At 36.7% G+C, this 20,158-nt stretch overlaps 1 protein-coding gene across 3 annotated transcripts in view; it reads right to left on the bottom strand.

Annotated features, from left to right (window-relative positions):
• Positions 1-20,158, bottom strand: part of CHST9 (carbohydrate sulfotransferase 9) — a 240,804-nt gene that overhangs the window by 194,260 nt on the left and 26,386 nt on the right. For 2 of the 3 annotated variants that reach the window (XM_020282110.2, XM_020282109.2), the window contains exons 2-3: positions 4,206-4,273; positions 2,060-2,275 (exon numbers count right to left, since the gene is read on the bottom strand). In XM_020282110.2, coding sequence (XP_020137699.1) covers positions 2,060-2,180 — 121 coding nt within the window. In that variant the 5' untranslated portion in view covers positions 2,181-2,275; positions 4,206-4,273. The remainder of the gene's footprint in view (positions 1-2,059; positions 2,276-4,205; positions 4,274-20,158) is intronic. The other variant, XM_020282111.2, reaches the window with a different exon arrangement.

The raw sequence follows: 20,158 nt of genomic DNA, 5'->3' as shown, positions 1-20,158 counted from the left end.
CAGAGGTCAAAAGGAGTAAGGCAAAACCTGGGTATGGGAGGGTCATTCTTCAAAAGCTCTTAGCTTTGTACCTCACTTAAACTTTCTGAGTCTTCCTTGCTTCTTCTGTAATACAGAGGGATAATAATATTCACCTTTCCCCCTTGCAAAAGGGTATACATAGGGCAGAGGCATGAACCTCGTAGCAGCACAGTCTGGGCTCAGATCCATGCTTTCCCTGTGCACCAAGGCCTCAGATACGCCCCTCATCCCTCTAGTGCCTCAGTTTCCACATCTGTGACTTTAGAATATCACCCACCTAGTTAGATACCATGAGGATTAGAGAAAATTCGGGTAAACATTTGGCGCTTATTAAGCTCTCACTAAATGGTAGCTCTTAATGCTTGTGAACACATTTTGTAAACTGCATTTTATACGTAGGATGTTATTATGTGACTTGACTATTTCCTCAGATATCATATAGCTTTTTACTGACAAAGTAAACCACATTTCTCCCATGTAGTAGTCTATATAGATGAATCCATTTTCCTTTGTGTATTGGAGTCTTGCCGTGATACTCTCTTTATGAAATTTATTATGGGATCACGATACCAGCAAACCTCTTAACAATGAGATCTTTTTGTTTCTTCCTTCTTTGCTGCATTCCAGGCTATAGTCTGCAGTAAGTTTTCAACCTATTCATTCATTCTTTTATTCATTCATTCAACAAACACCTACTGAAGGCTTACTATGTTATAGGAATTATGTTAGGGGTTATAGTTTGGGGAGAATTAGCCTACATATTTTAATCACAGATGGTTTCATCAAATATAATTTATTATGACAAACTGTTTCAGCAACATAGAAAAGTTGGCACTGTATTATGGTTTATGAAAACTGTAATGGAATTAAGAATGTTTTGACAACATGTTACATATTCTCTAGAAAACAATTATACACAACCTCTTCTCACAAAGTTTACTATATAAATTAAATAAATACACAGTATCTATGAGGATAAACCAAAGAAAGGGATTGAAAAATGGAAACAACTTTAAAAATTATCATAATTATGACTCAGTTTTGAATTATCTTTCTTTGAATTAGCATAGATTCTTAAGGGCCTTATATCTAGTATAACCTTAAAATAGGCTACAATTGGAGATAATTAAGAAATCAGTCTTCTGGTTTTATTTTATTTTCCTTAACAGTCATAAACCATAGTCCATTTCTACCAATGGAAAATAATGGAATTTGATAAAAGCTGTATGTATAAAATTTCTATGATGTTCTAAGACATTTCCTTTGATAATACTATTATCATTATAATATAATCCTTTTTAACAGTAATTGAGTGCTTCCAATATATAGAAATTGCAAATCAAATAATGGAAGTACAAGGTGAACAGAGTAGGAATTGGCAAACTATTGCCTGTGGACCAAATCCAGCCCATTATCTGATTTTATAAATAAAGTTTTATTGGAACACAGCCTGGTACATTTGTTTACATGTAATTTATGGCTGCTTTTGTGATACATTGGTTTAGAGTTGAGTAGTTGTGATAGAGATGGTATGGTCTGCAAAGCCTAAAATATTTACTATTTAGTCCTTTACAGAAAAGATTTGCTAACTCCTTTATATTAACAGTAAAGGTATTAAAACATTTTTACACCAATTTTGAGTATCAACATAGAATTTAAGAAGGAATTAAAAGAGGGCAGTTGCTGTGTCTTCCCCTCCTTTTAGGCTTGGACAATCTGCTTCATGGATAGACCAGAGGTAGGATAAATGCTATACTTCTGTAGACAAATTCTCTGAGAGCAGTCCTTGCTGGGCTAATGGGGCTCTGCTGCTTGCACCAAGATAATAGAAATTTCAGGTATTAAGCAATGAAGTAAATGCCCATCAAAGTTGTATAATATTCCTTTCCTTTAGGAACTTGAACTTTTAGGATGTGACTCATTTTTTGCTATTGTTGAAAATATTGTGACTTTTTATATCTATAAACATCATAGCTTATTTAACTGAAAATGGCCATTGTTGTCACAGTTAAAATAGAAAAATATGTCCATGTGTTACCTGTATGTTGTTCTTCAATCCAGACTTGCAGATACATGAAGAGGAGTAGCCCTGCTACTCCAAATATCAGCACAGAGAGGAAGACTTGTTTGGGGTTCATGACCATTTCAGATGGCTGCATTTCTCTTGACTTCTGAATCTGAAGACCACATGCTTTGTTATCACATAAAGCTTCAATCCTTGCTTGTTTTCTAAGGGCCTATTCCATAAAGTAACCTGAAATTAAAACAAAGCACATTGTATATGTCTGATGACATTTATTCCCAAATATGGTATACACATGCAGTATATTAACAAGACTGAACACTTACATGCACATTAATGCTCTGCAGAAAAGGCTGCAGTAGATGTTCCTAGAACAGCAATTTTCTATCGCATACTTTTATCTTATCTAAGGAATGTATTATCCCACAGTTAATAAGTAACACCCTAACATTTAATTAGGTGAAGTTTGGCCAGACTTAAGCCCTCCTACATTGTCAAGAGTGAAAAAAGGTTTGAGTTACCTAAATTGCTAAAGAATGGGTTTTGAAAAACATGTTTATAGATTGTAGGGAAAAATCACTTCATATCTTAAAATATATAATGTTCAAAAATGGAGGGTTTAATCTATCATTTTCCTCTCATGTGAAACAGATTTCTCCAACTTAAAGGGCATATTTTAAATCTTTCAAAGGCACAAAAGGATAAATATTAAAAGGTCTATGTTCAAGGACCCCTCCCACAATAACATGGAATTACCAAAATCTACCTCAGATTACAGAAACCTACCTCAGTAATAAAAGGTTATTTTATTTAAAAAAACATACTGAAATTACTTTCTTTTAGAATAATCTCATTTTATATAACCTTAACTTTTTATTTTTTTTAAATAAATCACATCCACTTTTGAGAATCTGATGAAAATATGAACCCTCTTCTTAGAAAATATAAACAGACACAAAATCTTGCATAAAATGCCAGTGTGTTCATACGCCCTCACTGAAACTCACGTTAGGAAGCTCTGCTACCAATGAACTATCAAACTAGTAGGCATCACCTGTGTGGTGAACTTACCTGGTTAGCAGCTGGCTAATGGGGTCAAGGTCACAGTTTCGTATCTAACACTGGCCAGAGACCTTGGCTCTGTCTGTTCCTTGGCCACCGACTACACCCCCTCTGGGTAAGCTTAATAAACGTTTCCTCAATAGGAAGATGCTACATACATCCCTGTGTCTAAAGTAATCTCTTTTATTCCAAATATGTCTCAAAATCCTTTGGGAGAGTCTATGAAGGAAACTATTGATTTAGCCTGTTTAAGAGGTTATTTGGTGGGGTGCCAGTTAAAAGTTAAAAACTGCTGTGGAAAATTGCTAGGCTGGTTAAAGGATAATATTTAGCTATTCTTGGCAAAACCAATGTTCACACAAATAGGCTGCAAAGGGAATGTAAGAGGTCAGAATTAGAAGTGAATATGTTAAAGTAATTAAGGTAATCTCCTGATTAGAAAAAAATCGTTAAAAGTCTTTATGCACAACAAGAAAAAAATCATATCATAAATATGTATTTTTCTGTATATTTTAACTATTACCTGGAAGGGGCCAGAGTAAGAGGTATGGTTGTCAGCATTACTTGAGACACTTTCTCAAATCTACTTCTCTGAGTCCCCTGAGGAAGGGGCAACTGTTAACATTTTCAATGGTGCTTAAGAGAATTTCAAGCATTTTCTTGATTTTGGTAGCAAAGAAAGTTTTAAAATAAGTAGCAGAACTGAGAGTACTATCATAATGCTTATTTGATGGGCGATACTTTGCTCTTATATTGAATCAAAACTAAAATATTATGGGCTTCCAAACATATGTAACAAAGAATAGTTCCCAAGGGAGATTTGCAATTTGAGGTGTTCCAAGATTGAACCCCTCAAGGGAAGCTATGAAAAGAAGCCAACATTCTCTTCTCTTGATGCTGCAGTTAAACAATGAACAGACATAATTCCTGGGTACATAAAAAGATTCAGATAAAAGGAAACCAGTTAAAATCTACTGCTAACAAAGAAATAGTTGTTTACAAGAAGAAGGAGACTTTTACAATCTGTCTACATAATTAAAACTTATCTCAGAAAAGAAAGGCTAGAAGAAAACTCATAAATCAGAACAGAGCCACGAACCTGTGGGAATGGTAGGTGTCAGAGCCAGAAGAAGTACTCCTCGGGGGTTTGCGGAGGAGAATTATTACCTACAATTCGAGAAAAAGATTAAGAATTTGCCCTTCCTTTCTTCGGGAGATGTTGCTATATACTCTGACATATCCTCCTGGGTGAGAAGGCAGTAGAAAACCGGTAATTGTTATTGTGGCAGATGTGAGTAGGATTGAGTGATTAAAGCCACAAGGCAGAAAGGCAATCTGGTGTAAAATGGAGAGATACGTTTGATCTGCTCCCATCTCAGTCCGTTAACCCAAGGTTGGTGTTAGGAAATGGCTCTCATTAAACAAAGGTGAGGTGGTAGGAGCAGTAGGATTGCTTCAAGCAAACCTGAAGGTCAGCTGCGATGGGAAAACACACCTATTTGGAGATCATATATCCACCTCCAAGCCTGCGGAAAAAGTGCAGACTACTGGAGATTGAAATTACTTGGAATAATGCAGTTTTATGTACAAGCATTATACATTTCTACAGCCAAAGGCTTCTTGTATTTTGTGCAACTCCCTTCTCTCCCCACTCATGAACACAGTACCTTGAACTGCATAGATACTTAACAACTTGTTGCACTGAATTGCATTTGGAGCTTCAATAAGAAAATACAGATAATTAATGAACTTTATAGTTGCGTTTGTAAATCCTTAGCCAGAACTTCCACGTGGAGAAATATGAACTACTTAAAGATACTTAAAATACTTAAAGATAGAGTCTATATTTGCTAAAAATATTTATTTTTATTTGTATATCCTATTGATTTATCTCTAACAATTATGAAAGGAAATATGAAGATAATTATTTCGTTTCATTATCTCTTCTCCAACACTGTAAAAATTATTCTTTTAAACAGCCATGACCATGAACGGAAGTATTTTGGGACTTAAGTATAGCAATACATTACTAGCTAGGGGCAATTTACATAAAATGAAATTATGAGTTGCCCTGTTGCAGACGCGTAGGATTTTAGGGAGGCAGTGGTGGGGTTTGGGGGAAAATCGGTTTGTAGCAAATGATGCAGGCAGTTTGGCACAGAAGAAAACCCAAGGTTAGGGGACCACTGTCCACAGTCCTCACCCTCAGTTGGACCTGGCAGCCTGCTCCTTCTTCGGCTCCCATGGCAGCCACACTGCTCTCTCTTTCCCACTTCTGAGCAAAGAGACCAACAGGGCTGAACTCCCTTACTCTACTACCCAGCCCTTATATGTTTATTAACATAGTCTGCCCCATCCACACATTCTGCGTCTGTCTCTGCAGAACAAGAGGCATCCTCTTGGGCTATCTTTTCAGGTTCCTGTGAAATGCAACTCCCTTCACGCCTCCCCAGTCAACCTCTTTGACTCCTTCCTTTGTAAACCCTCCACTGAGCGCCCACATTGCGATCATTCCAAATGTTCAGTTAAGTTTATCCTAAAGCTGCCTCCTTGCATCTTTTAAGTCCAGCCAACAGGTTTCTCCATAGAGAGTGAACCATAATCTAACCAGATGTGTCAATAGACTGTAACCTACTCTCACATCAATCTCTGAGTTTCACAGCCAATCACAGGCAGCCAACTGTTCAAATAAGGCAAATGCCAGCTGTAACCAATCCAGCTGTTTCCGTACCTCACTTCCGTTTTCTGTACATCACTTTCCATTTTTTTGTCCATAAATCCTCTCCAACCACAAGGCAGTGCAGAGAAGCTCTGAATCTATTCTGGTTTGGGGGGGGGGGATGCTCGATGCCTGACTCCTTTGCTCAGTTAAACTGTTTAATTTGTGTGTGTGTGTGTGTGTGTGTGTGTGTGTTTGTGTGTGTGTATGTTTTGAGACAGAGTCTTACTCTGTTGCCCCAGCTAGAGTGCTATGACATTAGCCTAGCTCACAGCAACCTCAAACTCCTGGGCTCAAGCGATCCTCCTGCCTCAGCCTCCTGAGTAGCTGGGACTACAGGCATGTGCCACCATGCTCTGCTAATTTTTTCTATATATTTTTGGTTGACCAATTAATTTCTTTCTATTTTTAGTACAGATGGGGTCTCGCTCTTGTTCAGTCTGGTTTCAAACTCCTGACCTTGAGGGATCCACCCACCTCAGCCTCCCAGAGTGCTAGGATTACAGGTGTGAGCCACCACTGGCCTAAAGTGTTTAATTTGTCTGAAGTTTTTCTTTTAACACCAGATAAGCTTCAAGCCAGAGGCTGACTCTGACTCCCTCCTGCACCTTGTTTCCGGTCCATTTCTCAATCCACAGCTGCTCAGGAGGTGGGAGAAGTTAGAGAATGAGGATCAGTCCTGTAGGCATTGAGAACCTGTAATTCTCCATTTTACTTCTATCTAGTTTTTTTGCTATTCTGGTTTCCAAATCTGTAAATTTCCGGTGTACATTTATTCCCCATTTTTCTTATTAATTTGTAGTTCTTTATGCATTTTGGACAATAATTCTTTGTCTACATGGGCATTACAAAAATCTTCCTGTCTGTGACATTTTCTTTCTTCCCTCCCTTTCTTCCTTTGCTGGTGTGGTTGTTTCGTCATGCAGAAGTTTTAAATCAGATTTATCATTCTTTTTCTTTTCAATTTATCAGCTAGAATCTTGGAAGAAAACATATTGCAAACTTAGGAAATTGTGAAGCGCTCAACTAAGGGACATTCACAAATGTGGTCAGGGTTTAGGGAAACCAACAAGGGGCACAAGTACCCAAGCGCAAGGAACAGCAACCATTCCTAGTAGAGAAGAAACTAAAGCAGAGAGAGCTAGTCCTGGACCCTTGGTGACAGCAGCTAGAAGCCCCATTGTAGGGGGGCATGGACAACACACGGCAGCAGGGGATTAAGGGAACCAGAACAGCCCATACTCAATTTCTTCTTGTCCTTAGACCTCCTGTCAGTAACCCCCATTTGTCAAACCCAACTATGAGCCAGAGGACCAGGAAGCCCTTTGTTCTAGTGCTTTCAGTGAGGCCCCTAAGTCACAGAGCAGGACAGGGAACAATAGAGAATGAGCAATATCAAGTTCAGTTTGTGATCTTTATAAATTTTCTGAGCTAACACTCCTTATCTGCAAATAATAAAATTATTATTCTATATTTCCTTTTAAAAGTGGTAACATTCTGCTTTTCATATTGAGTGCTTGAATCTCTTTGTACATTGCAAGGTTATCCATTCCACATGGATAACAATCATCCAACTCTATTGAGTAGTTTATTATTTTACTACTGATTTTTAATGTTGATTTTGTTATTGATCAAATTTCAGGGGGTATGTGTTTACCCATTTGCCAAGACTGTTACTGTTCTGTTCTACTGGTCTAATACCACACTATCACTTTTTTTTGAATCAGTTTTGGAAAATTACCTTGTCTTTACAATTATCATTTCTTTTAGTTTTCAAATTTATAGGCACAAAGTTGTCCATAAGAGTTTCTTATGATTTTAAAGATTTCTTCTATAGCTTTTCATTCCTAATATTATAAATTTATATCTTTTATTTTCTTTGATCATGCTTGCTAGAGATTTGTCTATTTTATATAAAAGTTCATTGTAACTTCTATTTTTTTTTATTCTTTATTTCATTGATTTATGTTCTTATCTTATATTACTTTCTTCATTCTACTTTTTTCTTTTGGAATATCCATTCTCCAAGTTTTTTAATTGAACATTCATTCATGTATTTTAGATATTCCTTTTTGAAAAAAAAATTTGTATAAGGCCACTAATATCCTCCAAAACTATTTCAGTGACATCTCACACATTTATATATAGTATTTTCATTGACAATCATGTCTAAATATTTCACAATTGAAATTATAATTTATGTTTCTAGTTTATTTTTTAATGGTTTCTTTCTCCTTCTTCTGTTGGACTGATGAAGTTTCCTAAAATTATCTAACCTGTTTCTCCTGTTTTCTTTGAATCTACAGATTTTGTTAGCTAAATAGAATTTTAATTTTAAAAAAGTCTTTCTTAAATGTAAATTTTTTATAATAAAATTCACAGTTTTCACAAGAATCTTAGCCTTTTTTTTTTTTTTTTTTTTGAGACAGGGTCTCACTCTGTCACCCAGGCTGGTCTCAAACTCTTAGCCTCAAGTGATCCTGCCCTCTTGGCCTCCCAGTGTGCTAGAATTACAGGCTTGAGCTACTATGTCCAGCCCTTAGCATGCTTTAAACACTCACTAAACACTGTTTCCTCACCCTGGACATGTTTGAGATTTTCTACTTAATTTCACCCAATTAAAAGAAAAACTAATTATAAGTTATTAATTATTTAATTAAATTCATTGGCATTTTATCAATTTCTGTGTTCATGATTAATTTTTGAATACTACCCTTTCACTCTGAATTCATTGTTTTTCTTATTAAACTATAGCCTTAAATATTTCTTCTAGTGAATATAAGAGAGGTATATATTGTCTTAGATTTTGTGTATCTAAACTATCTTATTTTTGTCCTCATTCTGGAATGATGGTGTGGTTGATTATGAATTTAGGTTAAAAATTATTTTCTCTCAGCATCCATTGTCTATTATCCATTAATATTGATGAAAAGTCAGTTGTTAATTTACTAGTTTCAATATAATGTATCTCACTAAGGATGTATTTGTAATCAACATGTTTGTATGTGCAGAATTCTCTCCACTTGAATACTCTCATATTAATATTTCCTCCTTTCTGGTAAATTCTCTGAAGTTGTCTTTACAAACTACTTTCAGTAATTTTTTGATTTTCTTTTTCTGAAACTCTTACTAAATTTTGAGACTTTTCAATACATCTTACATGGTTTTAACTGCTCTGCCATTCATTAAAATATTTTTTTTTCTTAAACTGTAATCTGGGTGAATTCCTCTGAGCTGTTTTGCAATTTACCAATTCCTCTGCAACTTTACCTATTCTAGTGTTTACTATGCCTGTTGTGTTTTTTCCAGTGCTGCATTTTTTAATACTTTAATTGCACCTATTCCATATTCACTTGTTCAAGTTTCATTTTTCCATGCTTTTCAAGTTTTATATACTTTTATTGGAAATTATCTTTTTTTATATCTTTGCATATCTTAAATATATTTCAAAGTTTTTGTCAGACTGCAATATAAAAATTAAATTTTGTTTGTAGTTTTGTTGACTCTCTTTCTTAGCATAGATTTATTTATGTTCTCAGAATTCTTATGTTTAAGTTCATTTTAGTGGAAGTTTTTTTTTTCTTTTCCTTTTCTTCTCTTTTTCTCTTTGTGCCTTTCCTTCCTTGTCAAGTAATTTTGCAGCTGCCTTCAAATTGCTCCTTGGATTACCATCCAGAGCTAAGCTTTACCATGGTGGGTAAGGTTGCTTTAGTATGTAGTCTAATGATATTTGCTTGGTGTTCTTGACCTAGAGTGACATTGGTACTACTGCAAACAAGAGAGTCTGTAGATTAGCTGGTTTTCCAGGGCAGGCCTGTGTCTGTGTATATCTCCTTCCCTAAACCTAGTACATTCTAATGCTGAAGCTCTAGGTAGAGATCGTCACCATTCTTTTCTTCAATCTTCTTTCTCACTGTGAGATAGATTGCCACACTAATCCCTGTTCATCAGTGTGCCTGGCTCCTAGTTCCTACCCAGGAGTTAAACTTCTAGATATTCCAGCAACTTTCATATGTAAAGCCTCACTAGGTCTACAATTTCAGCCCATTTCATCATTTCTGTTTGTTGGCTTCTGTTCCTGATTTTGAATTTAATTATGTCTTCTTGTGTTTTTTCTTTCTACATTTCATCTACCTTTGGTTTGTTTGGGGAGCAGACTGGGATGCTAAAATATAAATATACTTCTCCCTCTTAAGCAGAAATCTTCATGTAATTTTTCAGCCCTAATTTTCTTTATCTGTAAAAACAAGACAATAAAATTTGCCTGATGTTTCTGATAGCTTTAGAAAATATTAAGTAAAACAGAATGTTATGGTCTTTTAGAAAACTATAAAAACAGTATGGAATGTATTATAAAGCACTTGAGTAATCTGGCTTAAGGGTTTTAGATTTTTATTTGATAGGCATAGTAGGCACATAAACATTTAAAAAATATATTATTTCTTCCAACCATAATTAAGTTAAACTGTAGTATGTAGTCTAATGATATTTGCTCAATTATAGACATTGTTTTATTTAAAGAGAAAGAAACTGAGATAGTACTCATGAAATATGTAGCAACCATAAAACAGTAAATATTGACTAAGTTAGTTTTAATTAAATGAAGAATGTGACCTCTATTTATTTATTTATTTTACTATTTTAGAAGTTAAATAACCCTATTTTTATCCATTTTATTATTGGGGAATTCCTGAAATTTTGTAAGCATTTCTTTATGTTTTCAATTAATCCTCCATAAATGTGGTTTTTTAAAGTTTTATGTTGAAATAATTTTAGACTCACATACAAGATGTAAAAATAGTACAGAGTCCCCAAGTACCCTTTACCCAGCTTCCTTCAATAATAATAGCTCCATAAACAGTGTAATTGTCAAGACCAGGAACTTGACAATGGTACACATGGCAAGCAGAATAATGGCCCCCCAAGAGGTCCACCTCCTAATCATTGGAGCCTGTGAATATGCCACATTACATGGCAATGGAGAGAGAACTAAGTTTGCAAATAGAATGAAGATTGTTAACCAGCCGGCCTTTACATGGGGAGATTATTCTAGGTTATCTGGGCAGACCCCATGCAATCACAAAGTCCTGAAAAGTAGAAGAGGAAGGCAAAAGAGGAAGTCAGAGTGATGTGAGGTGAGAAGAACTAGACTCACCTTTGTTAGTTTTGAAGATAGAGAAAGGGGACCTTCAACCAAGGAATGTAGGTAGACTCTAGAAGCTAAAAAAGACAAGGAAACGATCCCACCCAGAGCCACAGAAAGGAACATGATCTTGCTGACACCATGATTTTAGCCCATGTAGGACTTCTGACCTACAGAACTGTCAGATAATACATCTGCCTTGTTTTCAGCCACTACATCTGTGATAACTTGTTATAGCAGCAAAGAAAACCAACACAGGACAATAACATTGCAAAGTATCATTTTGAAGAAAGATAGCTGGTGAAATTTCTATGAATGAGCCAAATAATCTTGATTTTTTTTCAAATATTTTTAAATGGTTTCTCAGGTATTGTATTCCATGGTCTATTCCTGAAATAGCTCAACCGTTCAATGTGTTTTGTCATACAGAACACAAAAACATATTCCTTCTCTAGACACTAATTTATAGGTGTTTCCTTATACATCATGTTGCTTTGATTTCCTCTATAATTTATTTAACAGCTATCTTCTACTTTTAGCTGTTGTAATTAGGATATAATTATAATTAAAATTTTTAACAAGACAAGGCTTTGCCCTTATATTCTTTGTTTTAGAAGAAAAAAATTTAAATTCATATTTCACATTCTAGTATTCAGTGTAGAGTTCCTTTCTTTTAAGCAACAAATAGCCTATCTTTAAAGGTTGCAAAAGACTAAAACCAAAGGCTCTTGCAAACATTTGTTTGTATCACTGGAAAAAACACTCACAGAGATGATTGCTAAGTGAATTGTTTATCCCATTGCTCCATGTTGCTTGTTTCCCATTCTAAAGATTTCGAAGTTTTAAAAGATTTCAAAGTGTTATTTTGGGTGAAACAAAAATATCGTATTTTCCATTTGTTTAAACACAGTCACGAGAATTTATAGCATGTGTTTATTTACATGCCAGTCAAGAATCATCAGGCTCATCACTCACATGTGTTGAGATGCACCAGAATCACACTAAGTAACACAAAAGATACAAGATACATATGGAGTCAAATTATATTTTACTACAGAGACCCCTTCTGGAGTCCTGGGATTTGTCTGTGGTGGCACAGAAAAATGGCAACGTGGGTGGTCATATCTAAGAGTATTCAAAGGAAGTTATCAGTGAGGGATATGTCAGATGAGATAACTATGGAATGGGGAAGGCAGTTAGCAAGTCAACTGAAATGATCAAGTTTCAGTAATGTAGTGATTAATAATGTAACCTAAGAAGTGCTGAATGAAGGATGGCTTTTGGTCCATGATTAGGATCAATTATGGTGTAACCAATAGAAATGGGTAGGTTACAGTCAGAAGTGGAATTAAAGGATATTGAGGTGGATGTTGTGTTGCTTCCTGAATATCCATTCTGCCCCTCTGTATGGAAGGTATACAGTTGAGAGTGCATTGTTCCCACATCCAGCTCCAGCCATGGGCCTAAAATAACATAATACTCACAGTGTAATCAATCCTATTTTCCTTGTTACATGTACTCCATAGATAGTGCAAGTATCATGTATCCAAAGAAAAGTTGGTTCAAGAATGGCCATTTATGTTAGTTTCCTGTGGCTGCCGTAACAAATTAACACAAATGTGGTGGCTTAAAACAACAGAAACTTACTCTCTCACGGTTCTGGAGGCCAGAAGTCTGAAATCAAGGTGTAATTAGGGCCACACTCTCCTGGGAGACTAGGGGGAAGCCTTCCTTGCCTCTCTGGGCTTCTGGTGTTCCAGGCATGTGGTTGCATAGGCCCAATCTTTGCCTCCAACTTCACATGGCCTTTTCCTCCATATATGTCTTCTTCTCTTCCGCTTCTTATAAAGGTACTTGTCATTAAATTTAGGGCCCACCCAGATAATTTACCATGATCTCATACTAGGATCCTCAACTTAATTACATCAGCAAAGACCCTTTTCCCAAATAAGGTCACGGGTTCTAAGGGTTAGAATGTGGACATATCTTTTTGGGGTCACCATTCAAACCACTGTACCAGATGATCCTAAGTTTCCTGGGCCACAGTGATTGTTTTGCACATAACCTACTGAGAATGAAACTCAGAGCTTCAGTTGGATGGTTATGGGAAATGATATTTTCTCTCCTAGAGAATGTGAGTAAGAAAGCCTGTAGCTCCTGCTGGCAGCCCTCTGGCTGTCTTGATGGAAGTCAGCCTAAAAAGCAAGTCAGCACAGAGGAAGACAAAGCTCAGAAATCCACCAAGAGAGGAAAAACTCGGACTGGACCCTGCCTGGTCAAATCCTGTGTATGAATTTGTTAATTAGGTAAGCCAATACATTTTCTTTATTTCTCAATCTATTACAAAGCAATGTTAAGATATAGTGAGAGAACTAAGGAATAAGCCATGTTTTGGGTATAGCAATTTTTGCAGGACAATGAGAAACAGATGTAAATAAATTTTCTAACATTCTTTGAGCAGTTTTTACATTCTAGGTGCTATTCTAAGCATTTTGGATTGATTATTTAGTTTAATTCTCACAACAACCCTGTTTCCTTCCTAGAAAAGAAATTTCATTGAACCACACAGTCTCGTTCAGGGTTCAGGGAGAGATGAGGTGAGGGGCACTTGTGGAGACAGACCCCAGAGGGCCTTGGCATCCAAACTGTGGTCATTAGATTTGCCATGTAGATAATGGGGAACCAGTGGAGGGTCTGAAGGGAGTGGAATGGTCAGGTTTGCATTTTGGGAGGATCACTCTGGAGGCAGTGTGCAGAATGACTGAAAATAGGAAAGACCACAGGCATTCAGGCAAACAGAATAGTCACTGGCCAGTCAATCACCAGGAGAGAACTGGACTAGAGTATAAGTATAATCCCACCAAAAAAATCTTTGTGTTCTTTTTATTTGTGTGCATCTTCTTGCCTTTGCTTTCTGGAGGCAGCTTGCCATATCATGTGATCATGCAGATTCTGAAACCTCACTGCCTGGATTCAAATAACAGTTTGACTATGTACTAGCTTTGTGACATAGCTCATTATATAACCTCTGTGTGCTTCAGTTTCTTCGCATCTGCACTGGGGGTAATAAAAGTACCTACCATTTGAGGTTACTGCAAAATAAGTTAATATGTGACAAATATTTAGAAGAATGTCTTGACCATAGAAATGCTCTCTGATTTTAAGATGTTAATATCTTTATAACCCAGATGCCTAGCACAAAGACAGCTGCATTGTAAGTAATCTGTAAGTATTATATTTATTGAAAGACTGGGTACTTTTACCTCAAAAGGCACTCTATTTTTGTTATTAGAGAGGTTTATTCTCTCAATCCATGCCAACTAAATTCAATCAATAAACATCCATTAGGCCCAAATATGACTAAGGCCCTGTGCTAGATATTGCAGGCAAAGGCAAAATGAGTAAGGTTTAATCCTGATCTTCATTAGAGAATCTGAACCTCTCTTTTCACAACTGGCACAGGTTGGTTCTAGTAGAAGTTTTCTAGAACAACTCATAACAAACCTGTTCCTGCCTTTACATGACAGACTTTCCAATTATTGAAAACAATTATCCTGCCTACTTTAAATCTTTTTTACTCCAGGATAAACAATAAATATATGCAATTCCTTCAGCCATTCCTTATGGGACATGGTTTAGGAGCATTCAATCAATTTAATCATCCTCTCCAGACACATTTGAGTTTGTTAATGCTTTTCTTTAAACGCTGGGCTCAGAAGCAAATACAATAATCCAAGCATGATTAAATGGACAAACAGTGTTGAGAATCAGCACCGTAAAAATGATGACTAAACTTGAACGCATCCACAGATAAAATGGAAGAATAAAACAGGCTACAGGTCAGAGCCTTTGGAGTTTCCTTCAGTCCACATAACAGGGAACACGAGATATAAAAAAAATTTTGAAGGAAAGAATTGTGAAGTAGGAGGTATATGATAAAGAACACGCAACTAAGAAACCAAGATCGGATATTATCACATGGTATGCATTAAATAAATATTTAATATACATTAATAAGTGTGAGGAATAAGTGTGAAGAAAGGATTTAAAGAATAATAGGAATGAAGGCTAATTATGAAATATGGCCACCAAAAATGAAAAAATATGAGGCCAGAAAAGAGGACTTGCTTAATGTGGAAAGTATTGAGAGAAAATCAACATGGACCAAGGAATTTTGAGGAGAGGAATTAAAATATGATGAATTTATTATCCCTACCATTAGTTTGAAGAGTCAGAAGAGAAAAAAATGCATGTGCTTTACTGTAGTGTGTAGTAGGGAAGGATAGTTGTATATATACATGTTACAGATATGCCTTTTACCTTTAAATAATAAGGTGGTGCTTTGGGTACCATGTAAATAAGCAACAAAGCTGTGGGTAAGATGGTTGACTAGAGACATCATTTACTGGACCATCCTGGAGGGAAAGAAAGGTTTCAGATAAAGGAGAGAGGAGAAAGAACACATTTCAGGTTTAGTTCAGAGGAAGAAGTACTGGAGCCTGCCGGGGACCTCATGGAGGAAAACTGCAAAGCAGAGAAGGAGAAGGAAAAGGGGGAAAAGGATATCAGGGAGGATCAAACTCAGAAATGCTCAGGAGCCCAGTGAAGGGGTAAGGGGGAAATCCCTTTCTGCCTCCCACACTCCTTCGGTGATTAGCAGGTTACCAAGGTACTTGGAAGCTTTTCCACCCTCACAAACCCAAGCACTGCAGTGACCATGGAATTGTGGGGAGAACTTGTGTCCTGATTGTTCTGGTACACAGAGCCAGGTCTGCTCAGGATGCAGCCTTCCTGCTATAGTCTTTGCATCACCCCCACCAGGCCGGGGAGGGAACAGTCACTCCCTTGTGTCCAGCCCTGTGGCTGGGGGCTGAGCACACCTCCTCTCCAGTGTGGAAGCTGAACAGAGGAGGAGCCCCAGACGCCACAGGAACCACTTAGGAAGCCTCGATTGACTCCTCAGTGGGTCCTATATGTGTGGGGCGAGAAACTTGGTCAACCAGCTGCTCCAGCCCTCCTACATGGAACCCGGGCCACTGAAAGAAACCCCTGCCTGTGCAACTGGGTGTCAGCAGTCGCCATGCTGGTGGAACAGCCACCCATATCAGCAGCTCTGCCCCCCAAATCCCCAGAACCAGCTCTGAAGCTCTCACTGTGCCCAAGTCTGAGGATCTATCCCTGTAGCTCCAGGGGCCCTGCTAGGCCTGCAACTCCACTCCCAAGACACTAGAGTTGTCTCTGGACCCCAAGACCCAAGTACTGAGTCCCCACCACTACCACTGGGCTGTCAGAACTTGCCTAAGGTCAAACATTTTACTCGGGACTCCCCATTCCTAAGGCACCCTCACTCCTGGACTTTGTTTGAGAGTCCCTAGCAAGGAGAACAGGTGCCCTGTAATCCTATTCACCCAGAGCCAGGAAGAGAGGAGCCAGATGAAAAGAACCCTGGGAACATGAAAAAAAGTAGTCTGACACCTTCCAGGGAATAAAATGGAACTACAGTAGTGGACTCCATCACAAGGAAATTGCCGAGATGACAGAAATGGAATTCAGATTATGGATGGTAAGTAAGATGAATGGAAGTGAAGAGTAAATTGAAAACCAACAAAAATAAGCCAAAAAAATTTCAGAAAATTAATGCAAAAAATCAAAAGTCACTAGAGAGTTAGATAACATAAGAAAGGAGATGATAGAACTTAAAGAAATGAAAGAGTCATTCCTGGAATTTCAAAATGCAGTTGAAAGCTTTAACAACAGGCTAAACCAAGGGGAAGAAAGAATCTCAGAGCATGAAGACAAGGCTCTCAAGATAACCCACTCATTCAAAGAGGCAGAGAAGAGTATAAAAATGTTCAAGCACTGACTGAGAGAGATAAGGGACTACCATGTTTCCCTGAAAATAAGACCTACCCATAAAATAAGCCCTAGCAAGATTTATAAGCATTTGCGCAATATAAGCCCTACCCTGAAAATAAGACCTGGTGATGGGCGTGGCCACACAGCGTATCTGCTCAACCCATGTATTTCATCGCAGAGTGGTAAAGAAAATGAGCAGCCCTTCTCATCTGCCCCATTGTGACAGCTACTATTCCAGAGGTGACCGGAAAGGTACAGGCAGCCCCACGAACAATGTCAGCTCCCCCTGTCAGGTCCTGGACATCCTGTGTGTGCTGCAAGCTGAGGCTTTGAGGGGAAAATAACACATCCCCTGAAAATAAGCCCTAAGGTGTCTTCTTGAGGAAAAATAAATGTAAGACCCTGTCTTATTTTCGGGGAAACACTGTATGTGAAGTGAACTAACATTCGAGTCATAGGCATCCCTGAGGGAGAAGAAGAAAGAACTAAAAGCATGGAAAACATATTTGAGGAAATTACTGAGGAAAACTTCCCTGGTAGCACCAGAAATTCAGACATACAGATACAAGATGGGCAGTGAACACTGGGAAGATTCACAGAAAATAGATCATCTCTAAGATGCATAGTAATCAACCTGGTCAACGTCAAAATGAAGGAGAATATTCCACAAGCAGCAAGAGGAAAGCATCACAAAACCTATTAATACAAGGGAAAATTCATCAGGCTAACTGCAGACTTCTCAGTGGAAACCTTACAAGCCAGAAGGGATTGGGGCCCCATATTCAATCAACTTAAACATAACAACAGCCAGCCTAGAATTTCGTATACTGAAAAACTAAGTTTCACAACCGATGGAGAAATCAAGTCCTTTCCAGACAAGCAAACACTGAGGGAATTTGCCATGACTATGTAAATAATCAAAAGTAACTTAAATTTTTGTTTTCTATTTCATTAATAACAGGACATAAGTTTTTCATGTCAACTAAACAAAGGAAGTTAGTTGCTTTTCAGGGGAAGATAGGACAATATATAAAATCTAGTGAGTTTGGTGGGGTGTCATGACTGAGAAAAGTGAAACAGTCTAAACATAGGACAATGCAGGAACAAGAGAGACAGAAAATTTTAAAGACTTCATAGGAATATATTACTTTCAAAAGATCTCATAAAAATAAGTAAACAAAACCTAGCTGCATTTAAGAGGCAACAGAATGTTAAGAAGTCATTTTGATCTCGCCACGTACTTCTTATGAGTAAAAAATAGTTCAAACTACAATGTTAGCTACAATGCAAAACAGAATGAGTCAAACTGATTTTGGAATGTAAATTTTACAGTAAAATAGGAATATCCACACTTAATTAATGTCAAATAGTTTAGACTACTTCTATGCAACAAATTCCTGTGATAAATAATTGAGACACAAAGTTTGATACTGCTCTACATTCAACAAATTGTCCAGACATATTTTCAAATAAGTATTTTTATGATGAGACTATAAATCATAGAAAAATTCTATTGTTATTGGTTGTTATCTAGATAAAATATGTTTATATGTTGTCAACTATATATTATATTATTTATAAATTCCCCCTTCTGCTCATCAGAGTAACAATAAAATCCTTGTAGAGGAATTATTATATTTACAGAGGATTCTGCTTCCTTATGCTAGATATGTTGGATAGTTATTTCTGTTAATGATTAGCCAGATAATCAATACATATTTAGAAGGCTAATTTTTTTCCTTCATTATATATTATCTAGACATCTGATGTGTTGTTATTATTATATAATGTCTTTTATAGAAAGAATAATACTGCTTTCCATATAAGAGTAAAATTCTCTGGCTAACATAAAACACTATAATAAACACTAGAAGTATGTGAATATTCTAAAACAAATATGATTTGTTTCATATAGATAAAAGTTTGTGAGCCAAGAACTCATTGCTAGCTTCAAGCAATCACATGCAAATATTTATTAAGTTCTACTACATATTCCCTGTCTTTCCTTGTCTCACATTCTACCCTATAGGTGGTTAGACTGCAACCATTTAATAGAAAAATAGCATGGACTAAATCAGCAAAAGTGCTAATCCTAAAATCTTGGTTTAAAAACAGAAAAATAAATTAAAACTGCAAAAATGTCTACTGACAACAATCATATAGTAAGCTCTTGAGGCATTTTCAAAAGACACACCACAAAAACAGTACACATATTAAAATTTCAAAGTAACTGCCTAAGGTAGTTACTGAAATAAATATAGATATATAGAGAAGCCTGGAATAATGCCTGGAAATCAAAGCAGGAATAATATATAACTAAAACTTAACATTATAAAAACAAGCAGAAAATACAACAAAACATGTAAAAAAAACATATTGTGAAACTTCAATGATACTATAACATGAATAATTAACAATGCCTTTAATGCTGGTTAATTTTAGTTAATTTAGTTAACTAATCAATGAAGAGAATTTCTAGCTAAATGGGGGCAGACTGAATTTATGCATTGAGTACCACTTCCTCAAGCTTCTTTAAAATGAAAGCAAAGACTTTTTCCTCTAGAGTTCTAATAGTTTCATATCTTAGGTTTAAGTCTGTTATCCAGCGTGAGTTGGTTTTTGTGAGAGGTGAAAGGTGTGGGTCCTGTTTTAGCCTTCTACAGGTGGCTATCCAGTTTTCCCAGCACCATTTATTGAAGAGAGATTCTTTTCCCCAGCGTATGTTTTTGTCTGCTTTGTCAAAGATGAGATGGCTATATGAGGATGGTTTTATATCAGGATTCTCACATCTGTTCCACTGGTCAATATTCCTGTTTTTGTGCCAATACCATATTGTTTTAATTACTACAGCTTTGTAGTATAGTTTGATATCTGGCATATTAATGCCTCCCATTTTGTTTTTGTTGCCTAGAATTGCTCTTGATATTCGGGGTCTTCTTTGGTTCCATACGAAGCGTAAAGTTATTTTTTCTATATCTGTGAAGAATGCTGATGGGATTTTAATAGGTATTGCATTGAATCTGTAGATCAGTTTGGGTAGTATAGACATTTTGATGATATTGAGTCTGCCGATCCACGAGCATGGTATGGATTTCCATCTGTTTACATCCTCTGCTATTTCCTTCCTCAGTGTTTCATAGTTCTCCCTGTAGAGGTCTTTTACCTCTTTGGTTAAATATATTCCTAGGTACTTTAATTTCTTTGTTGCTATTGTGAAGGGAATTGAGTCTTTGATTTGGTTTTCAATTAGATTGTTGTTGGCGTATATGAGTGCCTCTGATTTCTGTGTATTGATTTTGTATCCTGAGACTTTACTAAATTCATTGATCAGTTC

This window comes from Microcebus murinus, chromosome 17 (assembly GCF_040939455.1).
Source record: "Microcebus murinus isolate Inina chromosome 17, M.murinus_Inina_mat1.0, whole genome shotgun sequence".
Taxonomy (NCBI): domain Eukaryota; kingdom Metazoa; phylum Chordata; class Mammalia; order Primates; family Cheirogaleidae; genus Microcebus; species Microcebus murinus.
The sequence above is the reverse complement of the archived record's forward strand: the minus strand, read 5'-3'. Positions and strand labels throughout refer to the sequence as shown.